Raw genomic sequence first — 21,497 nt, 5'->3', positions numbered from 1 at the left:
CCTAGACTACTGCCCTTCAGTTCAAGGTCACTGTTGATAAAATCTGGGGACTGGAGGGAAAGTTAGGGCAAACTGGATGAATCTGCACAGTGCTAGAATTCCTTACTTCTGACTTATTCTTATAGCTTTAACTGTCAAACATTTTTCATCATTTCTGTCTGAGAGGACAGACATGTGTTCTGGATTCTTTTGTTTGCATATTCAAAATAGCTGAATGATTAAAATTTTTTGTTAAACATATGGGCATGTGTGATATAGCCAGACGTCTTTAATGGAAGTGACATTTATTTTAAGGCCCAGTTGTTCCTTAGTGATGATTTGATTATAATGTTCGTTTCTGTCTAGTGTAATATCTTGGTGCGTTTGGCTGCTGTAACAAAAATAGCATAGACTGGGTGACTTAAACCACAAACATTCATTCCCTCACAGTTTTGAAGACTGGAAGGTCAAGGTTCCTGCTGATTTGGTTCCTGGTGAGGGTTCTTTTCCTGGCTAAGGGACAGATCTCTTGTTGTTTCTTCATGCAGCAGAGAGAGATCTCTTCTGTCTCTTCTAATAAGGGCACTAATCCCATTCATGAGGCTCCACCCACATGATCTAATTACTCCCAAAGGCCCTGCCTCTAAGAACCATCACACTGGGGATTAGGGATTCAGGGCATGGGGTGGGGGAAGGGCACAAACATGTGTTCATAGCATGCAGTGACCCAGTGGGCCAGATGGCTGGCTCTGTCTTCACAGTTACTGCATTTTAGAATAAACCAGGTGACTTGAAGCATCATAAATTGGTAAATCTGCTACTGACCTTCTGGAGAGCTTCTATTTCCTTCTGACCACAACCTCTGATAAGAGTGCTCTATGGATACATGGCCTCCATCAGAGCAGAGGGAGAAAGGCAGCCGGTGGTCTTTAGTGTTTAAAAGCCAATGTTACAATTGCCCTTAAATCCTTCCCTTTGTGGGAATTCTCCTGAGAGGTGCAGAGTATCCACCCCACCCAGACACCCCCAGCTCCATTCACAGACCACATATATGCTGCAGAGAGAGATGCCAGGGACATTTCCTTTGTCTAGTTTAGCAAAGACTAACAGGGAAAGCTGGCAGAATGAATGTCAACAGTCAACAGCCAGAGGGGATTGGAAGGGGTTGGGCATAACTTGGAAATGTAGAAATGTATGAGAGAATTGATGACCATGGAACTGCTGGTGTCACCCTTGCCGGCTCTGGTCTCTGGAGGGAAAGACCCCATTTTAAACCAACACCTGCCAAATTAGTTAGTGTCCGGCTCATCCTTCAATTCCTTAGTGAAGCAGTTGCCTCTCTCCCCCAATAGGCTGAGTTTCTTGAGACAGAGCCTGTGTTTTTGCCAGAGTTGTCTCCAGTGGAAAGGAATGAAGTTATGAACTATTATACAGCACACAAATGTTCATTTTTAAAAGCTATTCTCCAAATGCACATGGGTAGGGAATATGTTAAGCAATTGTGCTACAATATTATCCACATAAGCCAGCGCAGGCCTAGAGGGTCCCAAGGCTTGGGTGAACCCGACAAGTTGAAGCCCCACAGGTGGTTCTGATGACAGCAGCCCACATCGTTCCCTGTATCTAGAAGTGGCCCAGGAGGCAAGGGTGGAGCTCACCATCCAGGTTCAGTCAGGCCTCCAGAGTGGGTTATGATTTACACTGAAGCAGTTCTACTGGGTAGCTGAAGATCTGGGGACTGAGTGACCCCACTTCCATACTGGCGCATGGTTCAAAGCTAAGAGTGTAGGCACTTGTGTTCATCTGTAAAGCTGGATGACAAAATGCCATAGACAAGGTGGCTGAACAGAAATGTTTTCTCACAGTCTGAAGGCTAGAAGCCTAAGGGTCCATTTCTGGTGAGGACTGTCCTCCTGACTGGTAGATGACTGTGTCCTCAGATGACCTTTCTTCAGTTCACATTCATGGAGAAAAAGAGAGGATACTCCAATGCCACCTCCTTCAAGGTCACAACTCACATCAGATCAGGGCCCCAACCTTATAGATTCATTTAACCTTAAATTCCTTAAGGGCTGCATCTCCAAATGTAGCCAACTGCACTGGAGGTTAGGGATATTCAGCATATGAATTTGGGGATGAGAGACAAACCTTCATCCCATAACTGCTCCAAAGACAAACTCTCTTTCGATCTCTACTCTTATAAACTTTGTCTTGAGGAAGTTTCTTAACTTTCCTAAGCCTCAGCATCCTCTTGGTAAAAAAATGGAGTGGTCATGGTGCTGTCCGGGGCATTGTAAGGATTAAATAAGATAGTGCATATATGGGCTTAGTGAAAGGTCTCATGAATAGGAGGTGCTTAATGACCATAAGTTAACATTATTCACAGGGTCCTCTCTGCTTGGAGATGAGTTACCTCTGCACTAGTCACAGGAGTGCAGTCCAGCCTGGATTTCTAGGACTAGTCCAAGCCTGTGGGAATGGGACCCCTGGGCCAGGGAGGTCCCAGAACTTTCCTCTATTCTTTAGGGGAACCAACCCTCTTCTGGGCCAGGTTAACCTTCTGAGATTTCCAGCAGGAGCCGGAACAGATGGTGGCAGTCCAAGGGCCGAGAGAAGGGGAATAAGTGCTGGGACTGGTGGAGCAGCTCTATCTCCTCCCAGAAAGTATGTGGCAGAAGGGACGGCACCAGTTGGACCTGAGTGAAGGCCATTGGATTCCTTCTGGTTTCTTTTTAGCTTAAAAAAGGGAAAAGCTCTTTAACATAAATGCTCAGACTAATACAAGTTTATAATATAAATTTTTGAAAACATAGGAACTTATGAAGACCATAACAATCACCCACACCTCTTTTGTGCAGAGTTCACGCTTCCAACTTCCTTTGAAGCCAGACAGACCTGGTCTGAAGCCCACGCCCCCTCCTGGAGTTGTGTGACCCTTAGTTGGCTCTTGTTTCCCATTACTTTTCAAATTCTGTTTCCTGCTCCTCTAATGATGCTAACATCCCCGCCCCCACCTTGTTCCCATTTTGTAGAATTGCTGTGTAGATAAAATGCATGTGTAATGCTGGGTGTGTGGTATTAATTGAGAGCCAATGTTCTTGCTTCTCTTGAAGATGATGCCCTTGACTTTGATTGGAGTAGCGAAACTCAATCATTACTATACCACACACTTCCTGGTTCTGCACCAGGCATGTGCTGTGAAATGGAAGCAAACCAATGTTGTTATTTCCAACAGGGACTTAAGAACTATGCTCCTTTTACCCTGAAACTGTTCTGGAAATGTAAGGATTCGTATTTGCACAGAGGATCAGATGTGTGTCCTCTTTCAGCAACCACTGCCACTATCATCACTCCCCTCTTGTGATGCAAACTGAGAACTTGGACCTGTGTTTTCATAGTCACACCTGAGCATGACTTTGGAATAACAGAGAGAGAGAGAGAGAGAGAGAGAGAGAGAGAGAGATTGCTTTTGGTCAGGGTAGCTTTGTCCATCATCTGAGAACCCAACCATTTCAAAATTATTGCTTCTGAAATTAAGTCTCTGGTTTTCAGATCATGAGACAAAAGATCCTCAGAAATATGCCCAGTTTCCAACAATAAATAGACTTGTGGCTGTGGCCATCCCAATTCTTCCCAGTCTCTCCAGCTCAACTCCTCCCATGGCCTCTCTGCCCTTCCACACCAGGGAGCAGATCTCTTCTCCCCAGAAGTCAGAATGATACCTTGCAAAGAGCAGGTGTTCATAGGGTACAACTATCACTCCCGGCTACCTATGTTGTCTCCCAGCACTCCCCTGTGCAGCGCCCCAAGGGCCAGCCTGTCCTAACTGAAGGAGCACCTGGTGCTCAAGGCTCGGAGGACCCTGAAAGTTTCTTGGTGTTGAGATTCCATGCGCTCCAGCCTGGCCCACTTGGCAAAAGAATAAGCCAACTGCTTAAGCCAACTGTGTCCAGGAGAGCAGGCCAAGAGCAGAGAGCAGAGAGATGATGTGTCTCCTTTCAAGAGGAGTCCCTTCCACAGGTCCTCAGGCCTCTTCATCCTGGACACTTGCCTGGTAGAAGACAAAATGAAATGACGAGAATGAGAGACAATATGTTCACAGTTATTTGTTGTATTCAAGAAGTTGACCATTATCCTAGACAGAGATGCTAAATAGCCCAGGAAACAAATATGGAATCGGCCTACTCAGTGCCTTAACATTTTGGTTGTGTCAGAGTGCAACAAGAAGATGAGGTTATTCATTCGATTACTCACCAGTTTCAAGTGTCCTCTAAGAGAGGCTGGGGATGAAGAGGAGGTGAAGGCAAAGATCACCGATACCATTTGGCCTTGAGGGTCTCAGTCACTTGGTGGGGACAGAATCCAGAGCTGTAGAAGCATTTAATCCCATGAAGACCCAGAGAATCAGTGAAAGCTGCTTAGAAGAAGAGACGGTTGAATTGAGTCCTAAAGAATGAGAAGATTGCTGTGTATAAAAGTGGCCTTCATTCAACCCCCAGATCTCTGGGGGTGGGGCTTGGCCACAGGTGTTTTCAACAGCTCTCAGAAGAGCTGACCATGCAGCCGGCTGTGGAGCCCCATGGGGGAGGGCAGCCTTCTGGAGGCCCACCCTGAGGCGTGAACTGAGAGGGTCCATCTGAAGAATGCTATGAATTAGGCAGCTGGGAGAGCTGGAGGATCTGGCTGAGACTCGCCCCAGGAGCCTCTGACGTCTAGGGACACCATGGAGCATAGTAGAGACACTGGTCATGTAAGACCTGCTCATTGGCTTGGCTACTTGGTAGACATAAAGTCCTTGGCACTTTGACTTTCTCATCTGTAAAATGGGACTCCTGGAGTTATTGGGGAGCTAAAATGAGATAGTAGATATGAAAGTGCTTTAGAACTCACACAGCATTTCTGGAAGGTAAAAATGGTATTTTTGTGGGCCCCAGCTTCCTCTTTACTGCCACTGTGTCATGAGTCCATTGTAAGGTCATTGGGAGGCTCATGACCCCCAGTTGGCTGTAGGACCAGTTTTCTGAGGCTCAGGAGTAACTTTCTCCCCATTTCTGCTCACCTTGACCACAGAGTTTGGCTCTAGGAAGGGGTGACTGAAGAGTGGCTAGGAAGGAGTGGGCCTTAGTGACTGTGAAAGGAACTTTGACCTTGACTGGTTCCCCTGTCACCTTCCATAGGAACATGCTTGCCAATTCAGCCAGCGTGCGTATTCTCATCAAGGGAGGCAAGGTGGTGAATGATGACTGCACCCACGAGGCTGATGTCTACATTGAGAATGGCATCATCCAGCAGGTGGGCCGAGAGCTGATGATCCCCGGAGGGGCCAAGGTGATTGACGCCACTGGGAAACTGGTGATCCCCGGAGGCATCGACACTAGCACCCACTTCCACCAGACCTTCATGAATGCCACCTGCGTGGATGACTTCTACCATGGGACCAAGGTAATGCTCCTGTTTGCCAAAAGTGGTTTCTTTATTCTGCTCCTGGGGCTTCTCCAGATGAAACCCTGATACCATTTGGCCTTGAGGGTCTCAGTCACTCAGTGGGAACAGAACCCAGAGTGGATGCTCCCACTCTGTTACTGCCAGAAGAAGGGTGTCTCTAGGGGCTTTTATGGCAACTAGGGTAGGGATTTCCACCTACTTGTCTCTGACAGTTTAAAAGACAGAATTTAAACCTGTTTGTTGATTGCATTACTTACCCATGTACCCAGGCCAGGAACTGATTTTATTTTCATATATTTAAAAAAAAATTTTTTTTCACAACACTGGGAATTGAACCCAGGGCCTCATGCATGCTAGGCAAGTGCTCTAGCTCTGAGCTACAACCCCCCAACCCTTTTTAAATTTTATTTCATAAGAGGATCTCACTAGGTTGCTGAGGCTGGCCTTAAACTTGCAGTCCTCCTGCCTCAGCCTCCCAAATAGCTAGGATTACAGACAGGCATGCACCACAGCATCCAGCTATTTTTATATTTTTATGTCATGTTATACAGAACTAGAGAAAGAAGAGGATCAGCTGTGTTTATTATTGTCTAGGAGTGAAGAGTTGGCTTGGTGGACTTGTTTATGCATGATAAGCTAAATTGAATCAGTACCCAAAGTGTGACAGATTATAAAGTCACCTCTCTAGTTGGTTTTGATAGCAGAAATCGTGAAAAAGCCATAGTTATCTTCTGTTTTCTCTCCTAGCTTGTTTTTTGTTTGTATAAATGACTTTAAAAGTACTGATTGTTCTCTTTTTAGTGTGAGTTATCAGGAACAATATTTAATTGGGCTGGGTCTGAGCTACTGTATGTTCCTGAATGCAGAATACAAAAATTCAAGCCTGTGAAACAGGAATCAGGAGCCACACAGATGGGTTCTTTCACTCTTTCTCTGTGCTCCAAACCTATCATTGATGTCATTCCTCTTCATCATAATGATCTGTCACATTCCAGCCTCTTCCTGGACATCAGACAGTGGGAACATGCAGGGCAAAGCCTCTGCATTCGTCAGCTTTCCTGGAGCCCGCACTGACCTGGAGCCTAGCTCCCCATGAATATTTGTAGAATGAATGGGCAAATGCTGCATATCCAGATGGCTGTCTACACCCAGGGGGCGTCAGATTCATCTAGGAAGTTGTTTTCAAATACAGAATTGAATCAGAATCTCGGGGGGCGCAAGTCTCCAACCCTGGCAGCAGTTCCTTATACTGACTATTTACAGTGGGCTTGGCCTCTAATGCTCCCTGGGTGAGAGGAATTCACCAGTTCTTGGTCCTACATAGGCTGACAGCCTCAAACCCCACCCCCACCCCCCGTGGCCCTACAACCTAAATCCTACTAGTACTCTATCTGGGGTTAGGGGCGTTGTCAGAGAACCCTTCCCCTGTGCTCAGGGATTTCCCCCTGGGATTCATTTCTTGGGGGCTCAGGTGTTCCTGATGCTAGGCAGCAGCTGATGAGGCCCCTCAAGGCCACCCTTGAGGAGTCTGGCTGGGACTGCAAGGATAGGAGAGGCTGGCCCCTATGGACCCATCTGCCCCAGGTAGGTGGCCTGACAGTCTCCCTGGGGTAAGAACACGTTCTTCCCCCGTCCAGGATCTGCAGAATAGACCCTTGGAAGGTTGGGCTGTGATGAGTCAGGACCCAATAGCCAGGACCCAATCTGAGTTGGGGTAAGGATATTCCCTGGCCTCCGAGAGCACACCTGCCCTCTCTTGTCAAGCCCAGGGAAGTCAGGCGGTGGGAAGATTCTCCTACTGTCCTCTGAGAACTCCCTTGGACCCTGCAGGTGAGGTCTTGCTAATGAAGTGGGTAACCCCATTCTCATAAACTGGGGTCCTCTTGCATGGTACCCAGGTGGTAATCAGTACCTTTTTAAAGTGAGTAAGCCTATCCAGCTTGCCATCCTATGCACCAGGACAGGACAGGACAGGACAGGATGGTTTTGTTTGTGGTTATTTTTGTTGTCATTTTTGTTGAAATATAGCCTGCATATGGAGAAGTGCACAGATATTAAATATACAGAATTATCAAAACTGAACACACTCTTGTAACTGGCTCCCTGTTGATTAACCAAATGTTATTAGCATCCAGAAGCCCCTTCCAGTCACTGGTCCCCACCAAGGGTGACCACTGTTCTAACTATAATCAGAATACTATAGTATTTTTTAAATACCATAAAGTTTTTGAAAATAAGAACTTGAAATCTAATTCACATATCATATACACCCATCTAAATTGTAGGAGCCAGGGATTTTTAGTACATTCATTACAGATTGGTTTGGAGTATCATTATTTTATGTGAATGAAATCAAGCCAGGTGTGCCTTTGCATTGACTTCTTTTGCTCAGATTCACCCATATTGTTGTGTGTGTGTGTTGTTTGTGGTTCTTTCACTCTCATTGCTCTGTAGTATTCCACTGTGTGACAGACTACATGTATTTACCCATTCTGTTGTCACTGGGCATTTAGGTCCTTGCTGATTTGAGGTTAAGTCATCGTGCTATGAACATTTTGTATACATCTTTTGGCAAACATGTATGTGCACAATTTGTTGGGCATATTCCTAGGAGTGGAATTAACAGGTCAAAATTGACACAAAATGTTCAGCTTCAGTGGATACTGCCAAACAGTTTTCCAAACTGTGACAATGTATGTTCCCTGCAGTGTGAAAGAGAGGCCACAGTATTTCACATTGAATGCCTCTGATAGTGAGTGACACCAGTCTATACTGGGGTGGTATGCTCAGGCCTTGTACCAAAAAATGGTTAGTGTTCCTGCTTTGGGGGACCTTTATTTCAGGGCCAGATGCCACGCTGTCCCTATGCTGTCTACCAGCCTCATGGAGGGCAGCCTGGCCCTCTCAGTCTTATTTTCCACATTGTCATCTGCCAGAGCCTCATTAGCCAGGAGTTACAGGTTTTCCCCTGAGAGCCTTCAGCTCTTCAGAGCCAAAGAAGAGCTCTGCACACGAATCTTTGTGCAAAATGGAGGGTAACTCTTGATCTTTTACAGGCTTCTCCACTGTTACTGGGGTTGGCTTCCTCCAGAAAACATCTGAAGGACCCTGTGTGATTAAAGGCTCCAGACCTTCCAGTTTCTGCAGGTTCAGGCTGCCTTCATATCAGGCACCAGTTGTGCTGAATTTAGACCATAGACCACCCCCACCAAGCCACCTGATTGGTGGTGTCACCTAAACAGACTCTTTATTATATCCATCCCCTCAGCAAGATTGCATGTGTCTTTATGCCCCAGCCTTCCTGTTGCCCAGCCCCTGAGCCAGCCTCCTGGACCCCTTTAGTAGACCTGCCCAGGGTCCTCCTCAGGCCTCCCAAGAAGGATTCCTGCCCTTGCACCTTCCTTCCCTCCACTCCCACATGGCTGCTCCTACCGCTCAATATTTTGTCTTCCCATTTCCTCTGATTCCTAAAAATCTCCTGGGATGAGAAAATGCTCTCCTGTTAGAACACTGGCTGACAGGGATGTGTGGGTTTAATTATTCACTCCACCTTGGCACTTGTGCAGAGGCCATGTGCCCTGATAGACCGCCACCGACCTGTTCAGCTCACACCAAGGAAGTCTGGCTCACTTGAAGCATATTATTATAATAGAAGAATGATCCCAAGGAAGAGCTCACTGAACCATTAGCCAAGAGAGATGGAGGGATCACATTGCATCTTTTTGTGCTTATCAGACAGATCCTCCGGGTCTTGAGCCTTGCACACCCCCTCAGCTTTTGCCTACTTGTGGATTTGGCAGCAGCAGCCAGGGCTGGAAAAACAAAACAGTTGAGAGCCTGGCTTTGCTCAGAACATCTGGGTCTCCATTGTACTCAGCCTGAAGAGATTTCTCTCCAGCACTGTAGCAAATGCCTTCCACGCCACAGAAGCCTCTGAGGCTGCGACAGGCTCTGCCTGGCTCTCCTGCTCACAGCCTGGTCACTTGATCGTCCGCCCTGCCCCAGGCACCATCTCCCTCTTCCCCTCTAACCTACAAGCCTCATCCTCCAAGGCCAGAAGCAGTGTTTACCGGGAGGTGCCAGGACCACCTGCTTCCTGATAATACAGACTCTATTCTAGAAAGAAACTGTGGGGAGGCAAGGAGAGGGGTACTGAGGGGATCCAGTGACCCACCTGTGTTGGTAAAGGTCTGGGATTACAGTCAGGTTGTGGGGACTTGACCTACATAGAAGTTAACATTTATTCTTTCGTACATATTTAATATTGCATCACAAAGAATGTTCATATGTGCTCTCGACCAGGGGTTCTCATGGCCAGGTGGAAATACAGAATCAGTCCTTTCAGCTAGAGGCACTAGCCCCTTCACTAAGCCGGTAGAGAAGGAGCAGCCATAGACAACTGAAAAAAAATTCTGCATCCCTTCCCTGCCTCCCTCTCCTCCAAAAGTATTTTAAGAACCACAGTTAGGCCAATGGTTTTCAACCCTTGGAAGCAAATTACATTAGAACCACTTGGGGGATTTTTAACAGATGTCAGTGTCAGGTCCCAGCCCAGACCAATTAAATCCATGTCTCTAGGCCTGCCTCCTCCCCCATAAGTATTTTTTAAAGCATCTCTGGTGATTCTGATCACTGGCCAGAAGATCATTCAGAAGATTTCTTGGTGTTTGGAATGGCCCAACAACCTGGCTGTACTATGGTGCCCATCTGATCCTCACCTTATATGCCAAGACTGACACCTGAATCTCCTTTGAAAGTATAGGCCTTGCCTGACCTTTGCCTGTCTTATTTGCTTCTCTCTTTTCATTCACATTCCAAGACCCAAACCCCAGCCTAGGGCCTAGATCCCTTAGGCTTGCTAAGTGTCCCTGGCATGACGTTTGCCCTTCTATCTATACCCCTTGGGTTCATCATGGTGAGAGAAGTTGGCAGTGGTAGAGGTGTCATCAAGTGGAAGATTGACTGGGGTTGGCCCACTTCCTGGAGGGCCAGAGACAACCTCTATTTAGTCTGTGCCAGGGGTTGTACAGTCATAGAGATAGACATCTGAGTGCCCATGCTGCCTGGGGATTAAATAATTAAAATTATTTAATTTTAATAAATTAAAAAAAAAGGTATTGTGTCTAACCAAAAAATAAATATTTAAAAAAAAGAAAGAAATCATGAACCCATCCTCCCATTGATAGGAGGCCCAGAGAAAATGAATGCATTGCCCCCAGTCCCAAAGACAGCTGGACCTGAATGCAGGTTTCTCAGTATAAGACTAATTCTTTCACCAATCCATTCAGGGTCTTCTGAAACCCCAGAATTGACTGGATAGTCATTCCATTAGACAGCCTGTGACCTCTTGGCTGGCTGTATACAAATACTTTCCTTCACCCAATATGACTCTAAACTTGCCTGGACCAGATGAGGGTGTCAAGAAACTGAGACCTCTCAGGCAGAAGCTGACAAACTGCTTGCCCACCCAAGATGGTGGCTTTGAGAAGCAGCATTTCCCCCTGCAGGGCTAACATCACAGTTGGTGCCTCAGAACAGGACTATTTATAAATGGTGATTGTGAGGGTTAAAGAGGTGGTGTGTGACAAATACTTCAGAGTGCTTGATGCAGAATACACATAAAATAAATATTGGGGTCTGCTTACTTCCACCCCAGGCCTTTCTTCCAGTTTCTTGAGTTTCTTGAGAAAAGATCTGCCCACTTTGACTTCACAGTAAAATTGATCATTCACATTCCAAGACCCAAACCCCAGCCTAGGGTCTAGATCCCTTATACTTGCTAAGTGTCACTGGCATATCCATACCCCATGGGTTCATCATGGTGAGAAGAGAAGTTGGCAGTGGTAGAGGTGTCATCAAGTGGAAGATTGACTGGGGTTGGCCCACTTCCTGGAGGGCCAGAGACAACCTCTATTTAGTCTGTGCCAGGGGTTGTACAGTCATAGAGATAGACGTCTGAGTGCCCATGCTGCCTGGATCCCTGGCCGTACACCCTGGTGGGTCTTCTCTGGACATTTGTCCTCACCTCCCAGCTTGTTTTCCCGGTTCAGCTGCTATCACATCCTTTCTGCTCACCCTACCCCTCTGCCACTGGCTGTGCTAGTTAGGATCACTTTCTTCTCTGAGTCACCCACAGTCCCACCAGAGAGTGCTATGAGTGCTTCATGACTTGGCTTTCCCTCCCCAAGGGGGACGTCCCTTCTACCCTTCCCTGTGTTGTCTAGTCCACTTGCAAGGGGTGTGTTAGTTTTCTTCTGTATAACTAAATACTGAAAATTTAGCTATTTAAATACCCATTTATTAGCTCATAGTTCTGTAGTCTGAAGTCTGGGCATGGTGTGACTCAGTTCGCTGTCCCCACATGGGACATCTGGGTATCACTGGGCTTCATTCTCATCCAGAGTTCAGGGTCCCCTCCCAAGCTTGTGTGGTGGTGAAGTTCAGGGCCTGAGATCCCCATTTCCTTGCTGGCTGTCAGTCAAGAACAGATCTCAGCTCCTAGAGAAGGCCAGCAGGCCATGCCATGTGCCACCTCCATCATAAAGCCATCACCTGATGCTCTCACCCTGAATCCCTCTCCCACATCAAGCCCCTGGCTGGAATCTCTCTCAGCAAGAAGAGCCCCTTCAGGCTGGGGATGTGTCTCAAGTGGTAGTGCGCTCGCCTAGCGTGCGTGAGGCACTTGGTTCGATTCTTAGCACCACATAAAAATAAAATAAAGATATTGTGCCGGGAGACCTAAGACTAAAAAATAAATATTTTTTTAAAAAATTTAAAAAATGAAGAGCCCCTTCCCTGTGTGAGCTCCCATGACTAGTTTAGGCCCACTGAGGGTCAGCTCCCTTATTTGAAATCACTGCCACAGAATATGACCTTTTCATGGGTTGGGTTTCACATCTTATTCACTGGGTCCCTTCCTCACTCAACAGGAAGGACTGTAGAGGTGGCCGTCATGGGAGTCATCTTAGAAGCCCTTTCTGCCACCAGGGGCCACATGTACTAACATGGCCACCCTATAGACATTTTGCCCTGATATGCCTCTGCTCACCAATTTTGCTTTAACTACTTAAATCTGTTTAAGATTCCATTTTTAAAATAAAAAATCACCTTAGCTACTGTCACCTCACAGCTCTCTCTGCTTTGTACCATGTCCCCACCTGAGCACCTGCAATAGTTCTCTGTTATCTAAGACATCAAGTTTGAATTTCTGGACCCTCACCCTGGGCAGCTCCTGATCTGACTTTGTCCTGGCCAGGCATCCCTCACAGCCAGCTGCTCTCTGCCTGTGCCGGTACATCAGGGAGATGGTTTTCTTAGCCTGCCCCTGTGAGCATCCCCTCCCCACCTGTCCACAGAACCCCTCCTTCCAAGCTCAGTCACCCTTGTTGCACTTTGGCAGATTCAGCCCTAGCATCTTGCTTCTCACCAGCTGAAGTCCATGTGTCATCCCGGGGCTTTCAGATTGATTCCCATGTTAAGTTTGTCTCTAGGTGAGGGTGAAGACTCCAAGGGGCCGAGACCACGATTTATGTGAGTCCCCACAGACACACAGATGGTATAATCTGTGCATATGGTAGACATCCATGCATTCGCTGTCAGCTCAGCCTGATGGTTAGAACAGAGCCCTGGACAGGCTGCCGGAACTGAATTTCAGCTCCACTTAACTAGGTGTGTGATATGGGCAAGTTAATGTCTCCCGGACCTCCATTTCCTTATCTGGAAAATGTAGACTATAACGGCACTTTCTGTGGATTCATTGAGCTGCTATTTGTAGAGAATTCAAACTAGTACTTAGTACTTACTAAGCATTATATGAATTTTTAAAAATAAATAAATGGATCATATTGATCAAAGACAGACCCCTTAAAAAGCCATTTGTGCAGTTTCCTCCCGAGCATACATATTAAACTGTTAAGCATCAAATAGTAGCTGAAAAATTGGATTCCATTTCTACCGTTAGGGTCAACTCTGTGTATTAGATTTCAAATGGAACCTATTAGTAATGGTGAGAAATTCTAATGTTCTCTGTTTTCTCTTTCTCCTAAAAGCAGACGGAGCTGGTTATAAATTTTGCTGGCATTTAAAGACGTCCACTTCAAACCACTTATCTTGCTTAACAAAACCTCGCTGGCAACTCTCCTCCTACCTGTGCGTTTTAATTGGCTGCCCAGAATGTAAGCCAGGTTGATCCTTCCTGGCAGATCTAGCTCTTTTATCAACTTTTGCATTTATAGTGGAAATAACCTCCTGTGGTGACAAAGCAGCTCCTCAGTTCCCAGAACAAAGAGTATTTGCAAAGTATCTATCGACATACAGAGATCTTTGAATTTTTAAAATCTTGAGTTCAGAATAGAAACACCTGTATGCATCTTGGAAACCATTCATACCTAGGACAAGAAACCTGCATTTTGCTCTCATCCTTGAGTCTAAAAAGAAAAAAGGAAGAAGAAAAGATATCATGTGCTGTATGTGCACTTCCGTGATACATATTGCATATGAATTATGTATTTTTCTTTTTCTTTTCCCTTTTCTTAAATTCCTACTTTTTTTAGTTGTAGATGGACACAATAACTTTATTTAATTTATTTATTTTTATGTGGTGCTGAGGATCAAACTCAGTGCCTTACATGTGCTAGGCAAGTGCTCTACCATTGAGCCACAACCCCAGCCCATGATTACATATTTTTTACGGTTTCAAAAATTTTTTTCTGAATGTGACCTTATGGAAAATTTCAAAAAATCTCAGTTGAAAGTATCTTTTCTCCCAAACTTTTCTAAGTTGCCATATTTCTGTGTTGAACCCGAGGTACATGTCTTAGAATGGTTCGTACCAGGTGGACCTGAGTGTAGCTGTTCCCTCTCCCCTGGGTGGTTTCAGCCTCCTCCTTCCCTTGAGTTATCACTGCAGCCAACTGTGTTTTTCTCTCCTTCTGATCCTTTTTTATTTCTCATTAATTAAAACAAAATCTATACTTAATGACTATATGAAGATAAAACAAAGGGCCAACAATAGTTGAGAGCTTTCTCGCTGACCAGTGTTTTCCTCTCATTCCACATCTCTCATTCAGACATCCTCTCACTTGCACATTTATGCACCCATTTTAGATTTAGAAGTACTATTAGAGATGAATTAATCCAACCCCTGATCCAGAAATAACTTTCCTGTTTGATTCAAACTCTCCAGAGCACTCTCAATTAATATGTGAAAATAAAATTAAAATTGATACAAGGTGGTGAGCTCTAGAAAAGAATATGTAGAGAAAGTAAGAGGTCATAGCAAGGCACATGCCTATAATCCCAGCGGCTTGGGAGGCTGAGGCAGAGGGATCACGCATTCAAAGCCAGCCTCAGCAAAAGCAAGGTGCTAAGCAACTCAGTGAGACCTTCTCTAAATAAAATACAAAAATAGGGCTGGGGATGTGGCTCAGTGGTCGAGTGCCCCTGAGTTCAATTCCCAGTACCAAAGAGAGAGAGAGGTCAGAAATAAATAACTTGGGAAACCACTCTATTTCTTTTTTAATATACACCTTACTTAAAAAAAAAAACAAAACTTGATTGAAGTATCACTGATGTACAAGAAGTTGCACATTTTACATTGTAAAGTTTAATACATTTTGACGTATGTATACACCATGAAGTCATCACAATTAATATAATAAATACATCCATCTCCCCCAACCCCAGTTTCTTTATGTCCTTGTAATCGTCTCTCCTTCCAACCCTGCTCCTGTCCCAGGTAATCCCTGATCTGTTTTTTAATTTTTTCTTTCTTTTCTTTTGGCTTTCCTTCTGTTTTATTATCATTTTTCACTAATCTGTTTTCTGTCACTATAGATTAGTTTGCATTTCCTAGAAGTTTTGTGTAAATGGAATGAACGATACAGTGTATATTCCTTTTTTGATCTGATTTCTTTCCCTCAGCATTAGTAAGTCTGGGGCTAAAGCTTCTCTGAATGCTTATGTACACGTGTATGTGGACATAAGCTGTCATTGCACTTGGGCAATTATCTAGAAGTGGAATGTCTCAGTTGCTGGATTATGTTTAGCTTTTTAAGAAATTTCCATACTGGTTTCCAAAGCGGTTGCAACAGTGGATATTCCTAGTGGTAGTTACTCAGCATCTCTGCTGTCTTGTTATGCTCAGTCTTTTCCATCTTAGCCTCAAGTGGGTGTGAAGTGGTATCCCATTGTGCTTTTAATTTGCATTTCCCTCATCACTAACATTGAGTATTTTTATGTGCTTGTTCATCTCTGTGTCTTTGGTGAAGTGTCTGTTCACGCTTTTTGCCCATGTTTTAATTGAGTTGCTGGTCTTCTTTTTATCTAATTGTAAGATATATAGTCTGGTTATAAGTTCTTTGTTGATTATATGTTTTGCAAATAATTTCTTCCAGTCTCTTATTTAACCTTTTCATTTTCTTAACAGTATGTTTTGAAGTATAAATTTTTAAATTTTGCAGTGTAATTTATTGTTTTTTTTTCTTTTATAGTTCATGCTTTTTGTGTTATAATCAAATTTTTTTATGATATCTGAAGTCACTTAAAATTTTTCCCTATATTTTCTGTCTTAGTCCATTTTCTGTTGCTATAACTAAATATCACAAACTGGGTAATTTATGAAGAATAGAGATTTATTTGGCCCACGGTTCTGGAGACTGGCCAGTCCAAGAACATGCACCAGCATCTGGTGAGGGCCTTCTTGCTGCATCATGGCAAAGCAGAGAGCATCATATGGGCAAGAAGTGCAAGGGTGCTAGCTCTGGTCTTCCTTCCTCTTCTTATGGATCCAGCCCACCCTCATGACTTCATCTAATCCTAGTTATTTCCCAAAAGCCCACTTCCAAAACCATCAACATGAAGTTAGAGATTAAGTTTTAACACTGGAACTTTTGAGGGATACATGAAAACCATAGTAGTTTTCTTATGGTTAGGTCTACAATGCATTTAAGTTTATGCATGTAAGCATCTTAATTTATGTAAAGCATGTAGGAAGGGTTGAGGTTCCTAATTTTTTTGCATAAGACTATCCAATTGTCCCAAAACCATTTGTTGAAAATATTATCCCTTGTCAAAAATCAGTTGACCATATACATGTAGGCCTGTTTCCGGAATCTCTTTTCTCTTCTGTGGATCTATTTATCTATCTTTGTACAGCAGTACTGCACTTGATTATTGTAGCTGTACAGTAAGTCTTGAAAGCAGGTAGTGTAAGTTCTCCAACTTTGTTCTTCGATTTCAAAGTTGGTTTAGCTAATCGTTGTCCTTGGAAACAACCATTTTTAGTGCAGGCTCTAAATCAAAAACTGTGAACAGAGCTCATGAACCAGGCACCTGATAAACATTCTCAGTCATTAGCATGGTCCCTTTCAGTTGGCTAAGAGTAAAAACTTTCTCAAGTTACTTGGAGAAAAAAAAAATCTATGATATGATTATAGATATTATAGATACATAATCCACATCTTAAAGTGCAGTGTGATGACATCATTGGGGACAGTTGGTTCCATACCCTCTTTGCCTTAGGGTCAGTGGAGAGTAGTGATAAACGGGGGTGTCCCAAGCAGACAAGATTGGGATAAAACTTTTCATGGACTGAAATTCTAACCACAGTGCCATTGCCACCATCTGCCGTGTCAGGTTTCTGTTCTTTTCGGTTCCATTCTTCTCACGGGGGCTGTAGCTTTCCTTTTTGGGTTTACTGTCTTGACTCCGTTTTGTCAGGCTTAGCACAAGCCAGGACTTGTGTTCAGGAGAGTGCTCTGGCTCTGCATCTCTGTGCCGTAGACTCAGTGGCCATCAAAGAGTAGATTTTTCCTTCCTTGTGGGAAATGTAGTGTCCTGAATGTGGGGCACACTCAGTCCCTGGCCGACTCGGCATTCCAGACCCCAGCTGGCACCTGGTGGCATGTGACTCCCCATGCGACCTGAAGCCTTGGCTTCCACCCGCCTGCTGTCTCCCCCTGTTTTGCGTCTGCACCTGACCATAGAGGCCTGTGCCTTGGGCCTACTGATTAGAGTGCTCCTGTATCCATTATGTTTGTTCCGATCCTTGAAGCCCTGCTCAGGTAGGTCTCATGATCCTTCCCTCACAGGTGGCAAGCTGGGTTGCAGAGGTGAAATAACCCACCGGGCGGATAGGTGCAGGGCAGGTCTGCCAGCCTCCCCTGGCCTCGCAGCCCCGATTCCTCAACATCAGTTTCCAGGGAGGGGGACTGGCAGCCTGCCTCAGCAGCTTCACGGCACTGTCAGCACCTCGACGTGGGACTGGCAAGGGCCTTGACAATGCCAAAACAGATGAGGAACAGAGAGCAAGTGGGGTTACACGTGTTTCATTCCAGATTGCTGATGAGTCCCATCACTGTGGCCTGCTGGCCCGTAAACTTCCCCACCACGGGATCAGAAAGAGCTTTGTCGCTGAGTTGAGTGACAAAGGACCTCTCTGTGCAGCTCTATTTTAGAATGGCTTCCGCAGGCCCCTTCGCCTGGTTCCCTCTGCCACCCAGCTCCCTTTGAGGATCATCTGCAGTCTCCATGGCAACTGCATGTCGGGAGACAGTCTGCTCTGGTGCTGGGGCTTTGTATTAAACACAATGCATTTAAATTGGATGCTAGGCAGTGAAGATAATCATTCTGGATTAGAGGGGAGCCTGGAGCTTCTCATTTCATAATTTTAAATGTTGGTACAATTCTCACTTTTAGCCCCATAATTCAAGCCCCAGCCACACCTACTCTTCTGGGTCTAAGCTACAGCTAGGTTCCTTTTCATGGGGACTTTTCTCCATTCTTTGACCAAGAAATCTTGGAGATGGGGACACCTTGGTCAGGCCAGGGGTACCACAAGCTCAGAAGGGGGGTGGCCTAATGTAAAGGAACGTGGAGCTCTGAAGTCAGGTGGACCCTCTTTCAGTCTGGCTGTGCGATTTCCTTTGTGCCTGTTTTCTTGTCTGTAAAATGAGAAGAGCGGTCCCTACCCTACAAAGTCCTTTTTTAAAATTTTTATGTTGGTTGAATATTCATAACATGAAATTTTCCATTTTAATCATGTCTAAGCATACATTCACTGGGCTTAAGCATATTCACATTATTGTACAGCCGACACCACCACCCATCTCCAGAGCTGTTTCAGCTTCCCCAACTGGAACTCCCAACCCATTAAATACTAACTCCTGCTCCCTCTCTCCTCTGGCAACCACCATTCAACTTTTTTTTCTTGGTTGGGGGTGGGGTTGCAGTACTGGGCATTGAACTTGGGACACTCAACCACTGAGCCACATCCCCAGCCCTATTTTTTATATTTTATTTAAAGACAGGGTCTCACTAAGTTGCTTAGAGCCTCGCTTTTGCTGAGGCTTTGAACTCTCGATCCTCCTGCCTCAGCCTCCCCGAGCTGCTCGGATTACAGGCGTGTGCCACTGTGCCTGGCTCACCATTCAACCTTCTGAATCTATGAATCTGACTCTAGGTACCTCATATATGTGGAATCATATAGTATTTATCCTTCTGTGACTGTCTTGTTTCACTTAGCATAATGTCCCCGAGGCTCATCTATGTTACAACATGTCAGAATTGCCTTCCTTCTCAAGGCTGAATAATATTCCATTGTGTGCATAGACTACATTTTTCTCTCCCATTCATTCATGGATGGATACTTGCGTTGCTGTTTTAAATGCTGAGACACGTGAGTGTACATTTATCTGTTTGAGTCCCTGCTTTAAATTACAAAGTCATTGAGAATCAAATAATAAATATTAAGAACCCTGCACATAATAGGCCATTAGTAAGTGCTAATTCCTTTCCTGTAGTTAAACCCAGAAACTCCTGGTCTGATGATTTTGGTGAGGGACGTCACTTTGTGCTAGCAGGCTGCTTCTGTACCCCTGGGACTTGCTGGCCTGACAGCCTGGAAATTCATTCATTCTGGGGTTTAAGGATATGTGTGTCTTCACCATGGAAATGGCCATCGTGTCTCACCATAAAAACAAGCATGCTTATATATTTCTCCTACCAATTGATTTCCTTATATTCCTACTTCCAAAATGAAAAAAAGGAAATGTCAGAGCTGTTGTGTACACTTCCTCATCTGTGGCTATTTTAAGTATACCCTCTGGGAGACTCCGAAGCTGGGCTGGATGGCTGCAGGCTGCGAGGCTCAGTGCTTAGCTACTGGATCAGACTCAGTATCACAGGAGAGTGTGAGGCTTAGAGTAAAAATACCTGGATCTCAGACTGATCACTAAAAAGCTAAGATGATGGCAGTGACTGCCACTCATAGTGTCTGAAGGTTAAAAGGCACAAGTACTTTACTGCACTGACCCTGCATTCCTGGAATGCTCCATGCATGTGACAGAAGGGACAGGGCCTTGGGCTGGTTTTGCAAATCTCTGGAGATTCTCTCTGGGTCTAATTCATCTGAAAGCATCCTTTGGGGAGTATCCACCTGCTGCCTGGGAACCCTCAGAGTTGGTTCCCAGGCCTTGGAGCCATCTTTCCCTGTGGGGTTCTCTGTAGTGATCTTTCCAGGCTCCAGCCAGTGTTTCTGCTGCCAGCCCTGCTGCCTGTGCGGTGGAGAGAGCCAACTGTCTGTGTAGAGGAACTTGTGGCAGAAGGGAGAGGCAGCCTCCTGACCATGTAGGTCCGGCTGCTCCACAGTGCAGCCATCGAGCCTGCTCCTTGTTGGCAAGGCTGTTTGGAGGAGGTAGGGGGTTTCACACAGCCTCACAGAGCTTTCTCTTACTTGGCAGCCACGGCTGTTGCAGGTAGTGTGGTACGCACCTGGAGTCTACCTGTTAAGCAGGCCTTCCTGAGTAGATGTACTCATTGTCCTTAACACAGAGAAGGGGCCCTGGTCTGCTTATATGTGAAAAGTGAAGGCTCAGGGGTCCCAGGAAGGTGCTGCATCTTGACCTCCGAGTTCCCCTCTTCTTGAAGCTCGTGAGCACAGGGAGTCTCTGTACCTTGGCAAGAAGGTAGCTTGACTTACATAACCCTGTGCCAGCCTGGGCTTCCTCTTGGAGATCCCTTCCCATTCTCCCTCCTGGTCTTGTCTTCATCTTGACCCTTACCAGATGGTCTTCTCCTCAGCCACTTCTCAGGGGATCTGTTGCTAATGATTCCCATGTTTATAGCTACAGCCTAGACACCTCCATGCACTTCAAAAGACCCTCAAACTGAACACTCCCACCACTGGGATCCTCTCCATCATGGCCTGCTCCACTTCCAGAGACGGCACCCCCAATCACTCCATCCAGGGCTTCCTAGCCCAAGACAGAGGGTACCTGAGTAATTAAGCCAGGACTGCACTCCAGGTCTGCCGGTCACCTTTTCATGGTGGTGACAACTACCTGAGAAAAACAACGTAGAGAGGGAAAGATTTGTTTTGGCTCCTGGTTTCAGAGGTTTCAGTCCATGGTTGACCAACCCCATTGTTTTGGGACTAAGTTGAGGCAGAACATCATGGTGGAGGGCCATGGTGGGGGAAAGCTGCTCAGCTCATGGCAGCCAAGAAACAGGAAGAGACAGAGAAGGATGGGCTAGGAACAGGTATAGTCTCCATGCACCCAGTGACCTACACCGTCCAACCATGTCCCCTGCCTACAATTTCCACTACCTCCCAGTAGTCCATGTGGCTTTCAATGGATTAACCCACTGTGAAGTCAGAGGCCTCCATTTACTTCCCTACAGCCTCACCTCTGAGCTTTGCTGAATCAGGAACCAAGCCCTCAAAACATGAGTCTTTGGGGGACACGTTCTATCTAATCCATAACAGACAGCCTCCAAACTTCCCAGCTTCTCCCGCCATCACCTCCCGCCCCCACCCACGATCACAGAATTGAATTGCATTTCTAGCAAACTCGAGAGTGCAAATATTATTTTCAGCCCTCAGCCCCCACCAAACTCAGCCTACCTTGGGACCCCTCCCCATTCTGGAACTGTGCTGGGCTTCTACCAGGACCCCTTTATTGGCCACCCCTGCTCTCAGCTATCCCAGCCTAGTTCTGCCTCAGCTCCTTATGCCTCAGCTCCTCAGCATCCATTTCATAAGCCACAGCATACCATCTTGGCTTGAGCCAAGCGCT

General features: G+C 45.6%; 1 protein-coding gene across 2 annotated transcripts in view; it reads left to right on the top strand.

Annotated features, from left to right (window-relative positions):
• Window positions 1-21,497, top strand: part of Dpysl5 (dihydropyrimidinase like 5) — an 82,598-nt gene that overhangs the window by 29,856 nt on the left and 31,245 nt on the right. For both annotated transcript variants that reach the window (XM_015479488.2, XM_048804681.1), the window contains exon 2: window positions 5,157-5,421. In XM_015479488.2, the coding sequence (XP_015334974.1) occupies window positions 5,161-5,421 (261 nt within the window). In that variant the 5' untranslated portion in view covers window positions 5,157-5,160. The remainder of the gene's footprint in view (window positions 1-5,156; window positions 5,422-21,497) is intronic.

The sequence above is a fragment of the Marmota marmota genome, unplaced genomic scaffold (genome assembly GCF_001458135.2).
Source record: "Marmota marmota marmota unplaced genomic scaffold, marMar, whole genome shotgun sequence".
Taxonomy (NCBI): domain Eukaryota; kingdom Metazoa; phylum Chordata; class Mammalia; order Rodentia; family Sciuridae; genus Marmota; species Marmota marmota.
Note: the sequence above shows the minus strand (reverse complement) of the source record. Positions and strands in the feature narration are given on the sequence as shown.